Below are 17818 nucleotides of genomic sequence, written 5' to 3' on the forward strand. Positions count from 1 at the left end.
ACAGATCCTGAATCTAACTACTACTAACAATACAGATCCTGAATCTGAGTACTATTAACAATACATATCCTGAATCTGAGTACTACTAACAATACAGACCCTGAATCTAACTACTACTAACAATACAGATCCTGAATATAACTACTACTAACAATACAGATCCTGAATCTAACTACTACTAACAATACAGATCCTGAATCTGACTACTACTAACAATACAGATCCTGAATCTAACTACTACTAACAATACAGATCCTGAATCTAACTACTACTAACAATACAGATCCTGAATCTGAGTACTACTAACAATACAGATCCTGAATCTAACTACTACTAACCATACAGATCCTGAATCTAACTACTACTAACAATACAGATCCTGAATATATCTACTACTAACAATACAGATCCTGAATCTAACTACTACTAACAATACAGATCCTGAATCTAACTACTACTAACAATACAGTTCCTGAATCTGACTACTACTAACAATACAGACCTTGAATCTAACTACTACTAACAATACAGATCCTGAATCTAACTACTACTAACAATACAGATCCTGAATCTAACTACTACTAACAATACAGATCCTGAATCTAACTACTACTAACAATACAGATCCTGAATCTAACTACTACTAACAATACAGATCCTGAATCTAACTACTACTAACAATACAGATCCTGAATCTAACTACTACTAACAATACAGATCCTGAATCTAACTACTACTAACAATACAGACCTTGAATCTAATTACTACTAACAATATAGATCCTGAATCTAACTACTACTAACAATACATATCCTGAATCTGACTACTACTAACAATACAGATCCTGAATCTAACTACTACTAACAATACAGATCCTGAATCTGACTACTACTAACAATACAGATCCTGAATCTAACTACTACTAACAATACAGATCCTGAATCTAACTACTACTAACAATACATATCTTGAATCTAACTACTACTAACAATATAGATCCTGAATCTAACTACTACTAACAATACAGATCCTGAATCTGACTACTACTAACAATACAGATCCTGAATCGAACTACTACTAACAATACAGTTCCTGAATCTGACTACTACTAACAATACAGATCCTGAATCTGAGTACTACTAACAATACAGATCCTGAATCTGAGTACTACTAACAATACAGTTCCTGAATCTAACTACTACTAACAATACAGATCCTGAATCTGAGTACTACTAACAATACAGATCCTGAATCTGAGTACTACTAACAATACAGATCCTGAATCTAACTACTACTAACAATACAGATCCTGAATCTAACTACTACTAACAATACAGATCCTGAATCTAACTACTACTAACAATACAGTTCCTGAATCTGACTACTACTAACAATACAGATCCTGAATCTGACTACTACTAACAATACAGATCCTGAATCTAACTACTACTAACAATACAGATCCTGAATCTAACTACTACTAACAATACAGATCCTGAATCTGAGTACTACTAACAATACAGATCCTGAATCTGAGTACTACTAACAATACAGATCCTGAATCTGAGTACTACTAACAATACAGATCCTGAATCTGAGTACTACTAACAATACAGATCCTGAATCTAACTACTACTAACAATACAGACCCTGAATCTAACTACTACTAACAATACAGATCCTGAATCTGAGTACTACTAACAATACAGATCCTGAATCTGAGTACTACTAACAATACAGATCCTGAATCGGATTACTACTATCAATACAGATCCTGAATCTGAGTACTACTAACAATACAGATCCTGAATCTGACTACTACTAACAATACAGTTCCTGAATCTGACTACTACTAACAATACAGATCCTGAATCTGAGTACTACTAACAATACAGATCCTGAATCTGAGTACTACTAACAATACAGTTCCTGAATCTAACTACTACTAACAATACAGATCCTGAATCTGAGTACTACTAACAATACAGATCCTGAATCTGAGTACTACTAACAATACAGTTCCTGAATCTAACTACTACTAACAATACAGATCCTGAATCTGAGTACTACTAACAATACAGATCCTGAATCTGAGTACTACTAACAATACAGATCCTGAATCTGAGTACTACTAACAATACAGATCCTGAATCTAACTACTACTAACAATACAGACCCTGAATCTAACTACTACTAACAATACAGATCCTGAATCTGAGTACTACTATCAATACAGATCCTGAATCTGAGTACTACTAACAACACAGGTGCCATAGGCTGTGTCCCAACTGGTACTCTGTTTCCTGTATAGTGCACTACGTTTGACCAGAGCCCTATCGCAAAACGCTACTGTTTTTAACCTCTATAACCTGATAATGACCTGCTGTGATGTCAGGTCTCTGCCTCCTTTCTTTCTCTACTTTGTCTATCTCCCTCTCCTCTCGCGCTGCCCTTCTCTCTATCTCCTTCTCGCTCTCTCTTGCTTTCATTCTCTTTCTCCTTCTCTCTCCTCTCTTCTCTCTCCCTTTCACTCTCCTCTCTCCTTCTCTCTCTCTCTCTCTCCTTCTCTCTCCTCTCTCCTCTCTCCCTTTCACTCTCCTCTCTCTCTCTCCCCTTCTCTCCCCTCTCTCTCTCTCTCTCTCTCCTTCTCTCTCTCTCTCCTTCTCTCTCTCTCTCCTTCTCTCTCTCTCTCTCTCTCTCTCGCTCTCCTCTCTCTCTCTCTCTCTCTCTCTCTCTCTCTCTCTCTCTCTCTCTCTCCTTCTCTCTCTCTCTCCTCTCTCTCCTCTCTCTCTCTCCCATGCGCTCTCGGTGTAATTTCCAAAAACAGAGTACGCCCCCCCTCACTGCAGCAGTGAGCTGTAACCATGGCAACAGCCCATTGGCACCTCTATACCAAGCAGTACCCCAGACACGGTCTCTGGTCTCTAATAGAGAGAGAGAGATGTTTACATGCATGCACACGCACGTCTGCTGCCCTGTCCTGTTTGCTTTTGTCCCTCACAATATGACAAAGTTCATATCCTTTCATCTGCAGAGGATCACTATAGAAACCTAATCAGTGTACCATTCAAGGAACAATAATAACTCAGGGCTCTCTGCTCCTTTATGTTTTATTTATTTAACCTTTTTCAACCAGGAAAGTCTCACTGAGGTTTACAATCTCTTTTACAAGGCAGACCTGGCTTCCTTCCATCTCTCTGTCATTATTCTGTGTGTTCTGTCTCATCACCGTGTTTGGGGACCTTGTTGGAGGCCGGCTCTGGGGTGTCAGGAGAGGTGGTGTCTGCTCCATCATCAACCAGCTGGATCTGGTGGGGGGAGGAGGAGAGGAGAAAGAGGGAGAGGAGAGGAGAGAAGAAGAGAAGAGAAGAGAGAGGAGAGGAGGAGGAGGAGGAGGAGGAGGAGGAGAGGAGAGAGGAGGAGGAGAAGAGGAGGAGGAGGAGGAGAGAGAAAGAGGGAGAGGAGAGGAGAGAAGAAGAGAAGAGAGGAGAGGAGGAGGAGGAGGAGGAGGAGGAGGAGGAGGAGGAGGAGAGGAGAGAGGAGAGAAGAAGAGAAGAAGAGAAGAGAGGAGAGAGGAGAGGAGGAGGAGGAGGAGGAGGAGGAGGAGGAGGAGGAGGAGGAGGAGGAGGAGAGAGAAAGAGGGATGAAATCTGATCACAGAGCAGCTGAATATGAATGATTGTGGTATCCACAGCAACCTTTGTAGCTCACACCTACTGCAGGCTCAGCCAGCTCAGGAGCTCTAGATCTTAGTAACAGCCACTCGGGAATAGTCAAGATAACTTGTGAAAGTAAGTGTGTGTGTGTGTGTGTGTGTGTGTGTGTGTGTGTGTGTGTGTGTGTGTGTGTGTGTGTGTGTGTGTGTGTGTGTGTGTGTGTGTGTATGTGTGTGTGTGTGTGTGTGTGTGATGTGTGTGTGTGTGTGTGTATGTGTGTGTGTGTGTGTGTGTGTGTGTGTGTATGTGTGTGTGTGTGTGTGTGTGTGTGTGTGTGTGTGTGTGTATGTGTGTGTGTGTGTGTGTGTGTGTGTGTGTGTACACGCATGCGTTTCTTCATCGTTTGACCTGATGAACATCCTCTGGATGGAAATATGACCAGTAAAGGTGTTAGTGTGTTTCAGGCAGTCACCATAATACAGTCACCATAATACAGTCACCATAATACAGTCACCATAATCATAATACAGTCACCATAATACAGTCACCATAATACAGTCACCATAATACAGTCACCATAACCCACGCAGGCCTTTCTGTTCTGTTCATTGATAATACAGTCACCATAACCCAGTTGTGTTACCTACCTGTGACTGTCGTACGAAGATGCCGTGGTTCTCATGGCAGGTGAAGTATCTCTTCCCCTGGACCGTGCCATCGTTCTTCCCCTTGGGCTCGTCCAGGATCACTCCCACCCACTTCCCCGTGGAGAAGAGTGTAGCACCGATATATGCCACTGTGCCGCGGTGCCCCTTCCCAATCACCTCCACCCGGGAACCCACCTTGGCCAGCCGGCCACCCCCGTCTGAACTCATCCTGCTGCTGCCACTACTGGTGGTCTGGAGGATAGAGGACAGGAGGTTAGTTCACTACTGGTGGTCTGGAGGATAGAGGACAGGAGGTTAGTTCACTACTAGTGGTCTGGAGGATAGAGGACAGGAGGTTAGTTCACTACTGGTGGTCTGGAGGATAGAGGACAGGAGGTTAGTTCACTACTGGTGGTCTGGAGGATAGAGGACAGGAGGTTAGTTCACTACTGGTGGTCTGGAGGATAGAGGGCAGGAGGTTAGTTCACTACTGGTGGTCTGGAGGATAGAGGACAGGAGGTTAGTTCACTACTGGTGGTCTGGAGGATAGAGGGCAGGAGGTTAGTTCACTACTGGTGGTCTGGAGGATAGAGGACAGGAGGTTAGTTCACTACTGGTGGTCTGGAGGATAGAGGACAGGAGGTTAGTTCACTACTGGTGGTCTGGAGGATAGAGGACAGGAGGTTAGTTCACTACTGGTGGTCTGGAGGATAGAGGACAGGAGGTTAGTTCACTACTGGTGGTCTGGAGGATAGAGGACAGGAGGTTAGTTCACTACTGGTGGTCTGGAGGATAGAGGACAGGAGGTTAGTTCACTACTGGTGGTCTGGAGGATAGAGGACAGGAGGTTAGTTCACTACTGGTGGTCTGGAGGGGGCAGGAGGACAGGAGGTTAGTTCACTACTGGTGGTCTGGAGGATAGAGGGCAGGAGGTTAGTTTACTACTGGTGGTCTGGAGGATAGAGGACAGGAGGTTAGTTCACTACTGGTGGTCTGGAGGATAGAGGACAGGAGGTTAGTTCACTACTGGTGGTCTGGAGGATAGAGGACAGAGGACAGGAGGTTAGTTCACTACTGGTGGTCTGGAGGATAGAGGACAGGAGGTTAGTTCACTACTGGTGGTCTGGAGGATAGAGGACAGGAGGTTAGTTCACTACTGGTGGTCTGGAGGATAGAGGACAGGAGGTTAGTTCACTACTGGTGGTCTGGAGGGGGCAGGAGGACAGTTCACTACTGGTGGTCTGGAGGGGGCATGTCAGATTGGGTGTCAAATGAAAGCTAAGAGAAATTAAGGCATATATAAGTATTTCAACCATTTTCCATTCTAAAAATTAGGAATAAGCAAAGGCTTTGATTTCTGGTCAAACAGATGGAAAAGGGGTCTTAGAAAACATCTGCCAGAAAAAGTCTCAAAGTATATTAGAACACAATAAACATACTTACAGTGAGGGAAAAAAGTATTTGATCCCCTGCTGATTTTGTACGTTTGCCCAATGACAAAGAAATGATTAGTCTATAATTTTAATGGTAGGTTTATTTGAACAGTGAGAGACAGAATAACAACAACAAAAAAACGCATGTCAAAAATGTTATAAATTGATTTGCATTTTAATGAGGTAAATAAGTATTTGACCCCCTCTCAATCAGAAGGATTTCTGGCTCCCAGGTGTCTTTTATACAGGTAACGAGCTGAGATTAGGAGCACACTCTTAAAGGGAGTGCTCCTAATCTCAGTTTGTTACCTGTATAAAAGGCACCTGTCCACAGAAGCAATCAATCAATCAGATTCCAAACTCTCCACCATGGCCAAGACCAAAGAGCTCTCCAAGGATGTCAGGGACAAGATTGTAGACCTACACAAGGCTGGAATGGGCTACAAGACCATCGCCAAGCAACTTGGTGAGAAGGTGACAACAGTTGGTGCGATTATTCGCAAATGGAAGAAACACAAAAGAACTGTCAATCTCCCTCGGCCTGGGGCTCCTTGCAAGAGCTCACCTCGTGGAGTTACAATGATCATGAGAACGGTGAGGAATCAGCCCAGAACTACACGGGAGGATCTTGTCAATGATCTCAAGGCAGCTGGGACCATAGTCACTAAGAAAACAATTGGTAACACACTACGCCGTGAAGGACTGAATTCCTGCAGCGCCCGCAATGTCTCCCTGCTCAAGAAAGCACATATACATGCACGTCTGAAGTTTGCCAATTAACATCTGAATGATTCAGAGGAGAACTGGGTGAAAGTGTTGTGGTCAGATGAGACCAAAATCGAGCTCTTTGGCATCAACTCAACTCGCCGTGTTTGGAGGAGGAGGAATGCTGCCTATGACCCCAAGAACACCATCCCCACCGTCAAACATGGAGATGGAAACATTATGCTTTGGGGGTGTTTTTCTGCTAAGGGGACAGGACAACTTCACCGCATCAAAGGGACGATGGACGGGGCCATGTACCGTCAAATCTTGGGTGAGAACCTCCTTCCCTCAGCCAGGGCATTGAAAATGGGTTGTGGATGGGTATTCCAGCATGACAATGACTCAAAACACACGGCCAAGGCAACAAAGGAGTGGCTCAAGAAGAAGCACATTAAGGTCCTGGAGTGGCCTAGCCAGTCTCCAGACCTTAATCCCATAGAAAATCTGTGGAGGGGAGCTGAAGGTTCGAGTTGCCAAACGTCAGCCTCGAAACCTTAATGACTTGGAGAAGATCTGCAAAGAGGAGTGGGACAAAATCCCTCCTGAGATGTGTGCAAACCTGGTGGCCAACTACAAGAAACGTCTGACCTCTGTGATTGCCAACAAGGGTTTTGCCACCAAGTACTAAGTCATGTTTTGCAGAGGGGTCAAATACTTATTTCCCTCATTAAAATGCAAATCAATTTATAACATTTTTGACATGCGTTTTTCTGGATTTTTTTGTTTGTCTCTCACTGTTCAAATAAACCTCCCATTAAAATTATAGACTGATCATTTCTTTGTCAGTGGGCAAACGTACAAAATCAGCAGGGGATCAAATACTTTTTTCCCTCACTGTATATTTAGTTAGAAAAATGTTTCTGCCTTCTGAAAGTTTAAGTTGTAAGTGGCGGTCGTGTCAGTAGCGGTTTTGTTGCAAAACTAAGACCGTCGCCGAAACAAAGACGGTTCTGTCGAGTTGTTCTGCCGAGTTGTTCTGTCGAGTTGTTCTGTCGAGTTGTTCTGCAGGGTTGTTGGAGGAATGAAAGAGAGGAAGGTTCCACACCACTCTCTCACTTCAGTATCTTACCTAGTTATTTACAGATTCTCATTTTGCTCTTTTGTAGCTTTGTCAACTATGTGTGTGTTTTCTATACCTGTTGGCTCCTCTCCCTGTAGGCTTTACAGATGCTCCCCACCCCTTGGCTGCAACCCTTCTAATTTAGTGTACCCTGCGCGCACAACCCATGTGGAATTCTGGGTCTCTGGCAGCGTTTGGAACTGCCAATCTGTGGTCAAGAACGCATAATTCATCTTAGCCTATGCTGCCCTTCAGTCCCTTGACTTTTTGTCCCTGACGGAGACATAGATCACCCCAGAGAACACTGCTACTCCAGCTGCTCTTTCTTCATCTGACTATGTTTTCTCTCATAGTCCGAGAGCACCTGATCGTTGCGGTGGTGGCACAGATCCACTCATTTCTCCTAAGTGGAGATGTTCTATTTTCTCCCTCTCTCACCTGTCCATCTCCTCATTTGAATTCCATGCTGTCACTCTCACTTCTCCACTCAAGCTTAACATTATTGTCATCTATCGGCCACCAGGTGCCCTTGGAGAGTTCCTCAATGAGTTTGACACCTTGATAAGCTCATTTCCTGATGATGGCTCATCGCTCTTCGTACTTGGCGACTTCAATTAATTTATTTCCAACTCTCTTTCCCCTCCTGACTTCACCCTTTCCCAATCCCCTCCAACTCACAAGGCAGGCAATACGCTTGACCTCATCTTTACTAGAGGCTGCTCACCTACTAATCTCACTGCAACCCCCCTCCAGGTCTCTGATCACTACTTTGTTTCATTTTCTGTCCCCCTTTCCTCCAACCCCAACCACTCAGCCCCTACCCAGATGGTCATGCGCCGTCGCAATCTTCCCTCTCCCCCACTATTCTCTCCTCTTCTATCCTATCATCTCTCCCTTCTGCTAAATAGTTTTCCCTCCTGTCTCTTAATTCTGCCTCTTCGACCCTACATTCCTCCCTTTCCACGTCCTATGACTCGCACTGTCCCCTTCCTCCCGGCCGGCTCGGCCCTCTCCTCCTGCTCCATGGCTGAGTGACTCATAGCGAGCTTACAGAACAGGGCTGCGGACAGCTGAGTGAAAATGGAGGAAAACTAAACATCCTCTCTACCTTCTCTTCCTCTGTATCCACTGCTAAAGCCACTTTCTATCACTAAGTTCAAGCTTCTGCCTCTAAACCTCTACACCTTCTTCTCCCTCCTTAATCCTCCACCCCTCCCCCTCCATCCTCCCTCTGATGAAACCAAGATTGAACTCTTTTGGCCTGAATGCCTACGGTGAAGCATGGTGGTGGCAGCATCACACTGTGGGGATGTTATTCAGCGGTAGGGACTGGGAGACTAGTCAGGATCGAGGGAAAGATGAACGAGCAAAGTACAGAGAGATCCTTGATGAAAACCTGCCCCAGAGCGCTCAGGACCTCAGACTGGGGCGAAGGTTCACCTTCCAACAGGATAAACGACCCTAAGCACACAGCCAAGACAACGCAGGAGTGGCTTCGGGACAAGTCTCTGAATGTCCTTGAGTGGCCCAGCCAGAGCCCGGATTGAACCCGATCGAACACCTGAAAATAGCTGTGCAGCGACACTCCCCGTCCAACCTGACAGAGCTTGAGAGGATCTGCAGAGAAGAATGGGAGAAACTCCCCAAATACAGGTGTGCCAAGCTTGAAGCGTCATACCCAAGAAGACTCGATGCTGTAATCGCTGCCAAAGGTGCTTCAACAAAGTACTCAGTAAAGGGTCTGAATACTTATGTAAATGTGATATTTCTGTAACAAAAAGTGGAAAAACTCAACGGGTCTGAATACTTTCTGAATGCAATGTAGAAGCAAAGGGGGGACCAAACTCCATGTTAATGCCCATGATTTTGGAATGAGATGTTCGACGAGCAGGTGTCCGCATAGTTTTGTGGGATGTAAGCTTGGCTTCTTATATGGTGTTGAGTAAAGCTTTAACCATGTATTTAGATTGTAGGTAGGTATTGTAGTTAGGCATTGTAGGTAGTTTATCTAGGTAGTTATTGTAGGTAATTATTGTAGGTAAGTATTGTATTCGACTGAGCCCGGTGAAGCACGAGGCTAGCTAACCCACTACCTGGACCAATAAAGCTAGCTAGCGGGTAGCTACTGGTAACTATTAGCAACTGTGGATAGTTGTTTCCAATGTTATTTCACGCTTAAGAGTACCTGTAATTATGCCAGCTAGCTACCTACCATTCTAACCTCATTATCTGAAGCGTTAACGTTAGGTAGTTAGTAGCTACTGTACTCGAAATGTAGCTAGCTTGTTGCTACCTGGATAGCTAACTAAACAATAGCTGAATAAGTTGACGACTCAAACTGTCAAAACTAACCCAAAACTTTACACAACGTTAGACACGGACACAAATTATCTGTTTGGCGTGTTAACACACTGGTGGTTTGTTGTAACCGAGTATTGGTGCTAAACCGTGTTATTGGAGGCTGGCTTGCTAGTTGGCTATGGCGTCATAGGATTCGGTGCCCTGGACGGTTTTCACTGAAGAATACTGTACCAAGTTAGCTAGCTGAATAAACTAAGTTAGAGTCTATTCCTAGAAAACATTGAACCGCTGTAGTTTACAACAATTATAATTTCGAAAGTGGAAGTTGGGAGAGTTATATTTGAGTGTTTCAGTGAAACGTAAGTGAGGGAGGCCCCGCTCTCTCGCTTTCCCAGATGTTTAGTTCATTTCATTCCGATCTCCTTTGCATTATTGCAGCCTTTTTCTGTAGCCTGTCAACTATGTGTCTGTCTATCCCTGTTCTCTCCTCTCTGCACAGGCCATACAAACGCTTCACACCGCGTGGCTGCTGCCACTCTAATCCGGTGGTCCCTGCGCGCACGACCCACGTGGAGTTCCAGGTCTCCGGCAGCCTCTGGAACTACCGTTCTGCGGCCAACAAGGCAGAGTTCATCTCAGCCTATGCTACCCTCCAGTCCCTCGACTTCTTGGCGCTGACGGAAACATGGATTATCACAGAAAACACTGCTACTCCTACTGCTCTTTCCTCGTCTGATCATGTGTTCTCGCATACCCCGAGAGCATCTGGTCAGCGCGGCGGTGGCACAGGAATCCTCATCTCTCCCAAGTGGACATTCTCTCTTTTTCCCCTGACCCATCTGTCTATCTCCTCATTTGAATTCCATGCTGTCACAGTCACTAGCCCATTCAAGCTTAACATCCTTGTCATTTATCGCCCTCCAGGTTCCCTTGGAGAGTTCATCAATGAGCTTGACGCCTTGATAAGTTCCTTTCCTGAGGATGGCTCACCCCTCAGAGTTCTGGGTGACTTTAACCTCCCTACGTCTGCCTTTGATTAATTTCTCTCTGCCTCCTTCTTTCCACTCCTTTCCTCTTTTGACCTCACTCTCTCACCGTCCCCCCCTACTCACAAGGCAGGCAATACGCTTGACCTCATCTTTACTAGATGCTGTTCTTCTACTAATCTCACTGCAACTCCCCTCCAAGTCTCCGACCCCTACTTTGTATCCTTTTCTCTCTCGCTCTCCTCCAACACTACTCACTCTGCCCCTACTCAGATGGTAATGTGCCGTCGCAACCTTCGCTCTCTCTCTCCCGCTACTCTCTCCTCTTCCATCCTATCATCTCTTCCCTCTGCTAAATCCTTCTCCCTCCGATCTCCTGATTCTGCCTCCTCAACCCTCCTCTCCTCCCTTTCTGCATCTTTTGACTCTCTATGTCCCCTATCCTCCCGGCCGGCTCGGTCCTCCCCTCCTGCTCCGTGGCTTGACGACTCATTGCGAGCTCACAGAAGAGGGCTCCAGGCAGCTGAGCGGAAATGGAGGAAAACTAGACTCCATGCGGACCTGTCATCTTTTCATTCCCTCCTCTCTACATTCTCTTCCTCTGTTTCCGCTGCTAAAGCCACTTTCTACCACTCTAAATTTCAAGCCTCTGCCTCTAACCCTAGGAAGCTCTTTGCCACCTTCTCCTCCCTGCTGAATCCTCCTCCTCCTCCCCCTCCCTCCTCCCTCTCTGTGGATGACTTCGTCAACCATTTTGAAAAGAAGGTTGATGACATCCGATCCTAATTTATTAAGTCAAATGACACCACTGGTCCTGCTCACACTGCCCCACCCTATGCTTTGACTTCTTTCTCCCCTCTCTCTCCAGATGAAATCTTGCGACTTGTGACGGCCGGCCGCCCAACAACCTGCCCGCTTGACCCTATCCCCTCCTCTCTTCTCCAGACCATTTCCGGAGACCTTCTCCCTTACCTCACCTCGCTCATCAACTCATCCTTGACCGCTGGCCATGTCCCTTCCGTCTTCAAGAGAGCGAGAGTTGCACCCCCTCCTCAAAAACCTACACTCGATCCCTCCGATGTCAACAACTACAGACCAGTATCCCTTCTTTCTTTTCTCTCCAAAACTCTTGAGCGTGCCATCTCTAGCCAACTCTCCTGCTATCTCTCTCAGAATGACCTTCTTGATCCAAACCAGTCAGGTTTCAAGACTGGTCATTCAACTGAGACTGCTCTTCTCTGTGTCACGGAGGCTCTCCGCACTGCTAAAGCTAACTCTCTCTCCTCTGCTCTTATCCTTCTAGACCTATCCGCTGCCTTTGATACTGTGAACCATCAGATCCTCCTCTCCACCCTCTCCGAGTTGGGCATCTCCGGCGCTGCTCACTCTTGGATTGCGTCCTACCTGACAGGTCGCTCCTACCAGGTGGCATGGCGAGAATCTGTCTCCGCACCACGTGCTCTCACCACTGGTGTCCCCAGGGCTCAGTTCTAGGCCCTCTCCTATTCTCTCTATACACCAAGTCACTTGGCTCTGTCATATCCTCACATGGTCTCTCCTATCATTGCTACGCAGACGACACACAATTCATTTTCTCCTTTCCCCCTTCTGATAACCAGGTGGCGAATCGCATCTCTGCATGTCTGGCAGACATATCAGTGTGGATGTCGGATCACCACCTCAAGCTGAACCTCGGCAAGACGGAGCTGCTCTTCCTCCCGGGGAAGGACTGCTCGCTCCATGATCTCGCCATCACGGTTGACAACTCCATTGTGTCCTCCTCCCTGAGTGCAAAGAACCTTGGCGTGACCCTGGACAACACCCTGTCGTTCTCTGCTAACATCAAGGCGGTGACCCGATCCTGTAGGTTCATGCTCTACAACATTCACAGAGTACGACCCTACCTTACACAGAAAGCGGCACAGGTCCTAATCCAGGCACTTGTCATCTCCCGTCTGGATTACTGCAACTCGCTGTTGGCTGGGCTCCCTGCCTGTGCCATTAAACCCCTACAACTTATCCAGAACGCTGCAGCCCGTCTGGTGTTCAACCTTCCCAAGTTCTCTCATGTCACCCCGCTCCTCCCACACTCCACTGGCTTCCAGTTGAAGCTCGCATCTACTACAAAACCATGGTGCTTGCCTACAGAGCTGTGAGGGGAACGGCACCTCCTTACCTTCAGGCTCTGATCAGACCCTACACCCAAACGAGGGCACTACGTTCATCCACCTCTGGCCTGCTAGCCCCCCTACCTCTACGGAAGCACAGTTCCTGCTCAGCCCAGTCAAAGCTATTCGTTGCTCTGGCATCCCAATGGTGGAACAAGCTCCCCCACGACGCCAGGACAGCGGAGTCACTGACCACCTTCCGGAGACACTTGAAACCCTACCTATTTAAGGAATACCTGGAATAGTATAAAGTAATCCTTCTTCCCCCACCCCCTATAAAAAAAAAAAAAAGTGGTTGTCCCACTGACTATCATAAGTTGAATGCACCAATTTGTAAGTCGCTCTGGATAAGAGCGTCTGCTAAATGATGTAAATGTAAATGTAAAATGTAGTGTAAGAAATTTTCTAATTTCTCTCCCTCATGAGGAGGGAGGATAAATACATGTCACAGAAGTAACAAGTAAAGGTAGACCTATCAATTCGTTCGTGTTTTTACTTATATCAAATTTGTTTATGAATTATTAAGTGATTAAAACAATATTATGTTACAAAACAAATCGGTAACAGAGTTTCTGCAATTAAATTGGCTACAATGGGAAATCATAGTAGTCACAAACCATAGTTGGGTTCACAAGTTTGGACATTACAGTACAGTACAGTTTTTGGAAAACGTGGACATAAAAAGCTGAGTGAGATTTGACCTACATTCTGTTACTGAACTTTGCATCTGCACAGTTCTTCAAATAAATATGTTTTTACAAATTGTTCAGTGTAAATTGTTGAAAGTGGATCTTGTGCATAGAGTTCTGGTTTGATAACCTTTGAAATCAAATATGTGACCCTTCAGTGGCTACAGACATACAGAAGGTAGTAGTCCTATAGTAGTCCTATAGTAGTCCTATAGTAGCCCTATAGTAGTCCTATAGTAGTCCTATAGCATGTAGTAGTCATATAGTAGTCCTATAGTAGTCCTATAGTAGTCCCATAGTTGTCCTATAGTAGTCCTATAGTAGTCCCATAGTAGTCCTATAGTAGTCCTATAGTGGTCCTGTAGTAGTCCTATATTAGTCCTATAGCAGGTAGTAGTCCTATAGTAGTCCTATAGTAGTCCTATAGTAGTCATATAGTAGTCCTATAGTAGTCCTATAGTAGTCCTATAGCAGGTAGTAGTCCTATAGTAGTCCTATAGCAGGTAGTAGTCCTATAGCAGGTAGTAGTCCTATAGCAGGTAGTTGTCCTATAGTAGTCCTATAGCAGGTAGTAGTCCTATAGTAGTCCTATAGCAGGTAGTAGTCCTATAGTAGTCCTATAGCAGGTAGTAGTCCTATAGTAGTCCTATAGCAGGTAGTAGTCCTATAGTAGTCCTATAGATGGTAGTAGTCCTATAGTAGGTAGTAGTCCTATAATAGTCCTATAGTAGTCCTATAGCATGTAGTAGTCCTATAGTAGTCCTATAGTAGTCCTATAGCAGGTAGTAGTCCTATAGCAGGTAGTTGTCCTATAGTAGTCCTATAGCAGGTAGTAGTCATATAGTTGTCCTATAGCAGGTAGCAGTCCTATAGTAGTCCTATAGCAGGTAGTAGTCCTATAATAGTCCTATAGTAGTCCTATAGCAGGTAGTAGTCCTATAGCAGGTAGTAGTCCTATAATAGTCCTATAGTAGTCCTATAGCATGTAGTAGTCCTATAGTAGTCCTATAGTAGTCCTATAGCAGGTAGTAGTCCTATAGTAGTCCTATAGTAGTCCTATAGTAGTCCTATAGCAGGTAGTAGTCCTATAGTAGTCCTATAGCTGGTAGTAGTCCTATAGTGGTCCTATAGCAGGTAGTAGTCCTGTAGTAGTCCTATAGCAGGCAGTAGTCCTATAGTAGTCCTATAGCAGGTAGTAGTCATATAGTAGTCCTATAGCAGGTAGTAGTCCTATAGTAGTCCTATAGCAGGTAGTAGTCCTATAGTAGTCCTATAGCAGGTAGTAGTCCTATAGTAGTCCTATAGCAGGTAGTAGTCCTATAGTGGTCCTATAGTAGTCCTATATTAGTTCTATATTAGTCCTATAGCAGGTAGTAGTCCTATAGTAGTCCTATAGTAGTCCTATAGCAGGTAGTAGTCATATAGTGGTCCTATAGTAGTCCTATAGTAGTCCTATAGTAGTCCTATAGTAGTCCTATAGCAGGTAGTAGTCCTATAGTAGTCCTATAGCAGGTAGTAGTCCTATAGCAGGTAGTAGTCCTATAGCAGGTAGTAGTCCTATAGCAGGTAGTTGTCCTATAGTAGTCCTATAGCAGGTAGTAGTCCTATAGTAGTCCTATAGCAGGTAGTAGTCCTATAGTAGTCCTATAGCAGGTAGTAGTCCTATAGTAGGTAGTAGTCCTATAATAGTCCTATAGTAGTCCTATAGTATGTAGTAGTCCTATAGTAGTCCTATAGCAGGTAGTAGTCCTATAGCAGGTAGTTGTCCTATAGTAGTCCTATAGCAGGTAGTAGTCCTATAGTAGTCCTATAGCAGGTAGTAGTCCTATAGTAGTCCTATAGCAGGTAGTAGTCCTATAGTAGTCCTATAGCAGGTAGTAGTCCTATAATAGTCCTATAGTAGTCCTATAGCAGGTAGTAGTCCTATAGCAGGTAGTAGTCCTATAATAGTCCTATAGTAGTCCTATAGTATGTAGTAGTCCTATAGTAGTCCTATAGTAGTCCTATAGCAGGTAGTAGTCCTATAGTAGTCCTATAGTAGTCCTATAGTAGTCCTATAGCAGGTAGTAGTCCTATAGTAGTCCTATAGCTGGTAGTAGTCCTATAGTGGTCCTATAGCAGGTAGTAGTCCTGTAGTAGTCCTATAGCAGGTAGTAGTCCTATAGTAGTCCTATAGCAGGTAGTAGTCATATAGTAGTCCTATAGCAGGTAGTAGTCCTATAGTAGTCCTATAGCAGGTAGTAGTCCTATAGTAGTCCTATAGCAGGTAGTAGTCCTATAGTAGTCCTATAGCCGGTAGTAGTCCTATAGTAGTCCTATAGCAGGTAGTAGTCCTATAGTAGTCCTATAGTAGGTAGTAGTCCTATAGCAGGTAGTAGTCCTATAGTAGTCCTATAGTAGGTAGTAGTCCAATAGTAGTCCTATAGCAGGTAGTAGTCCTATAGTAGGTAGTAGTCCTATAGTAGGTAGTAGTCCTATAGTAATCCTATAGCAGGTAGTAGTCCTATAGTAGTCCTATAGTAGTCCTATAGCAGGTAGTAGTCCTATAGTAGTCCTATAGTAGGTAGTAGTCCTATAGTAGGTAGTAGTCCTATAGTAATCCTATAGCAGGTAGTAGTCCTATAGTAGTCCTATAGTAGTCCTATAGCAGGTAGTAGTCCTATAGTAGGTAGTAGTCATATAGTAATCCTATAGCAGGTAGTAGTCCTATAGTAGTCCTATAGTAGTCCTATAGTAGGTAGTAGTCCTATAGTAGTCCTATAGTAGGTAGTAGTCCTATAGTAGTCCTATAGTAGTCCTATAGTAGGTAGTAGTCCTATAGTAGTCATATAGTAGTCCTATAGTAGGTAGTAGTCCTATAGTAGTCCTATAGTAGGTAGTAGTCCTATGGTAGTCCTATAGTAGTCATATAGCAGGTAGTAGTCCTATAGTAGTCCTATAGTAGGTAGTAGTACTATAGTAGGTAGTAGTCCTATAGTAATCCTATAGCAGGTAGTAGTCCTATAGTAGTCCTATAGTAGTCCTATAGTAGTCATATAGTAGTCCTATAGTAGTCCTATAGTAGGTAGTAGTCAATAGTAGTCCTATAGTAGTCCTATAGTGGATAGTAGTCCTATAGTAGTCCTATAGTAGTCCTATAGCAGGTAGTAGTCATATAGTAGTCCTATAGTAGGTAGTAGTCCTATAGTAGTCCTATAGCGGGTAGTAGTCCTATAGTAGTCCTATAGCAGGTAGTAGTCCTATAGTAGTCCTATAGCAGGTAGTAGTCCTATAGTAGTCCTATAGTAGGTAGTAGTCCTATAGTAGTCCTATAGTGGGTAGTAGTCCTATAATAGTCCTATAGTAGTCCTATAGCAGGTAGTAGTCCTATAGCAGGTAGTAGTCCTATAGCAGGCAGTAGTCCTATAGTAGTCCTATAGTAGTCCTATAGTAGGTAGTAGTCCTATAGTAGTCCTATAGCAGGTAGTAGTCATATAGTAGTCCTATAGTAGGTAGTAGTCCTATAGTAGTCCTATAGCGGGTAGTAGTCCTATAGTAGTCCTATAGCTGGTAGTAGTCCTATAGTAGTCCTATAGCAGGTAGTAGTCCTATAGTAGTCCTATAGTAGGTAGTAGTCCTATAGTAGTCCTATAGTGGGTAGTAGTCCTATAATAGTCCTATAGTAGTCCTATAGCAGGTAGTAGTCCTATAGCAGGTAGTAGTCCTATAGTAGTCCTATAGTAGGTAGTAGTCCTATAGCAGGCAGTAGTCCTATAGTAGTCCTATAGTAGTCCTATAGTAGGTAGTAGTCCTATAGTAGTCCTATAGCAGGTAGTAGTCATATAGTAGTCCTATAGTAGGTAGTAGTCCTATAGTAGTCCTATAGCGGGTAGTAGTCCTATAGTAGTCCTATAGCAGGTAGTAGTCCTATAGTAGTCCTATAGCAGGTAGTAGTCCTATAGTAGTCCTATAGTAGGTAGTAGTCCTATGGTAGTCCTATAGTGGGTAGTAGTCCTATAATAGTCCTATAGTAGTCCTATAGCAGGTAGTAGTCCTATAGCAGGTAGTAGTCCTATAGTAGTCCTATAGTAGGTAGTAGTCCTATAGCAGGTAGTAGTCCTATAGTAGTCCTAT

General features: G+C 44.4%; 1 protein-coding gene across 7 annotated transcripts in view; it reads right to left on the minus strand.

Annotated features, from left to right (window-relative positions):
* Positions 1–17818, minus strand: part of dctn1b (dynactin 1b) — a 167293-nt gene that overhangs the window by 121597 nt on the left and 27878 nt on the right. For all 7 annotated transcript variants that reach the window (XR_006657597.1, XM_041854446.2, XM_041854445.2 and 4 more), the window contains exons 2-3: positions 4304–4555; positions 3230–3308 (exon numbers count right to left, since the gene is read on the minus strand). Coding sequence is in view for 6 of the 7 variants with exons in the window: in XM_041854446.2 (XP_041710380.1) it covers positions 3230–3308; positions 4304–4555 (331 nt within the window). In the remaining variant the exon portion in view is untranslated. The remainder of the gene's footprint in view (positions 1–3229; positions 3309–4303; positions 4556–17818) is intronic.

Source organism: Coregonus clupeaformis, chromosome 29, assembly GCF_020615455.1.
Source record: "Coregonus clupeaformis isolate EN_2021a chromosome 29, ASM2061545v1, whole genome shotgun sequence".
NCBI classification, from domain to species: domain Eukaryota; kingdom Metazoa; phylum Chordata; class Actinopteri; order Salmoniformes; family Salmonidae; genus Coregonus; species Coregonus clupeaformis.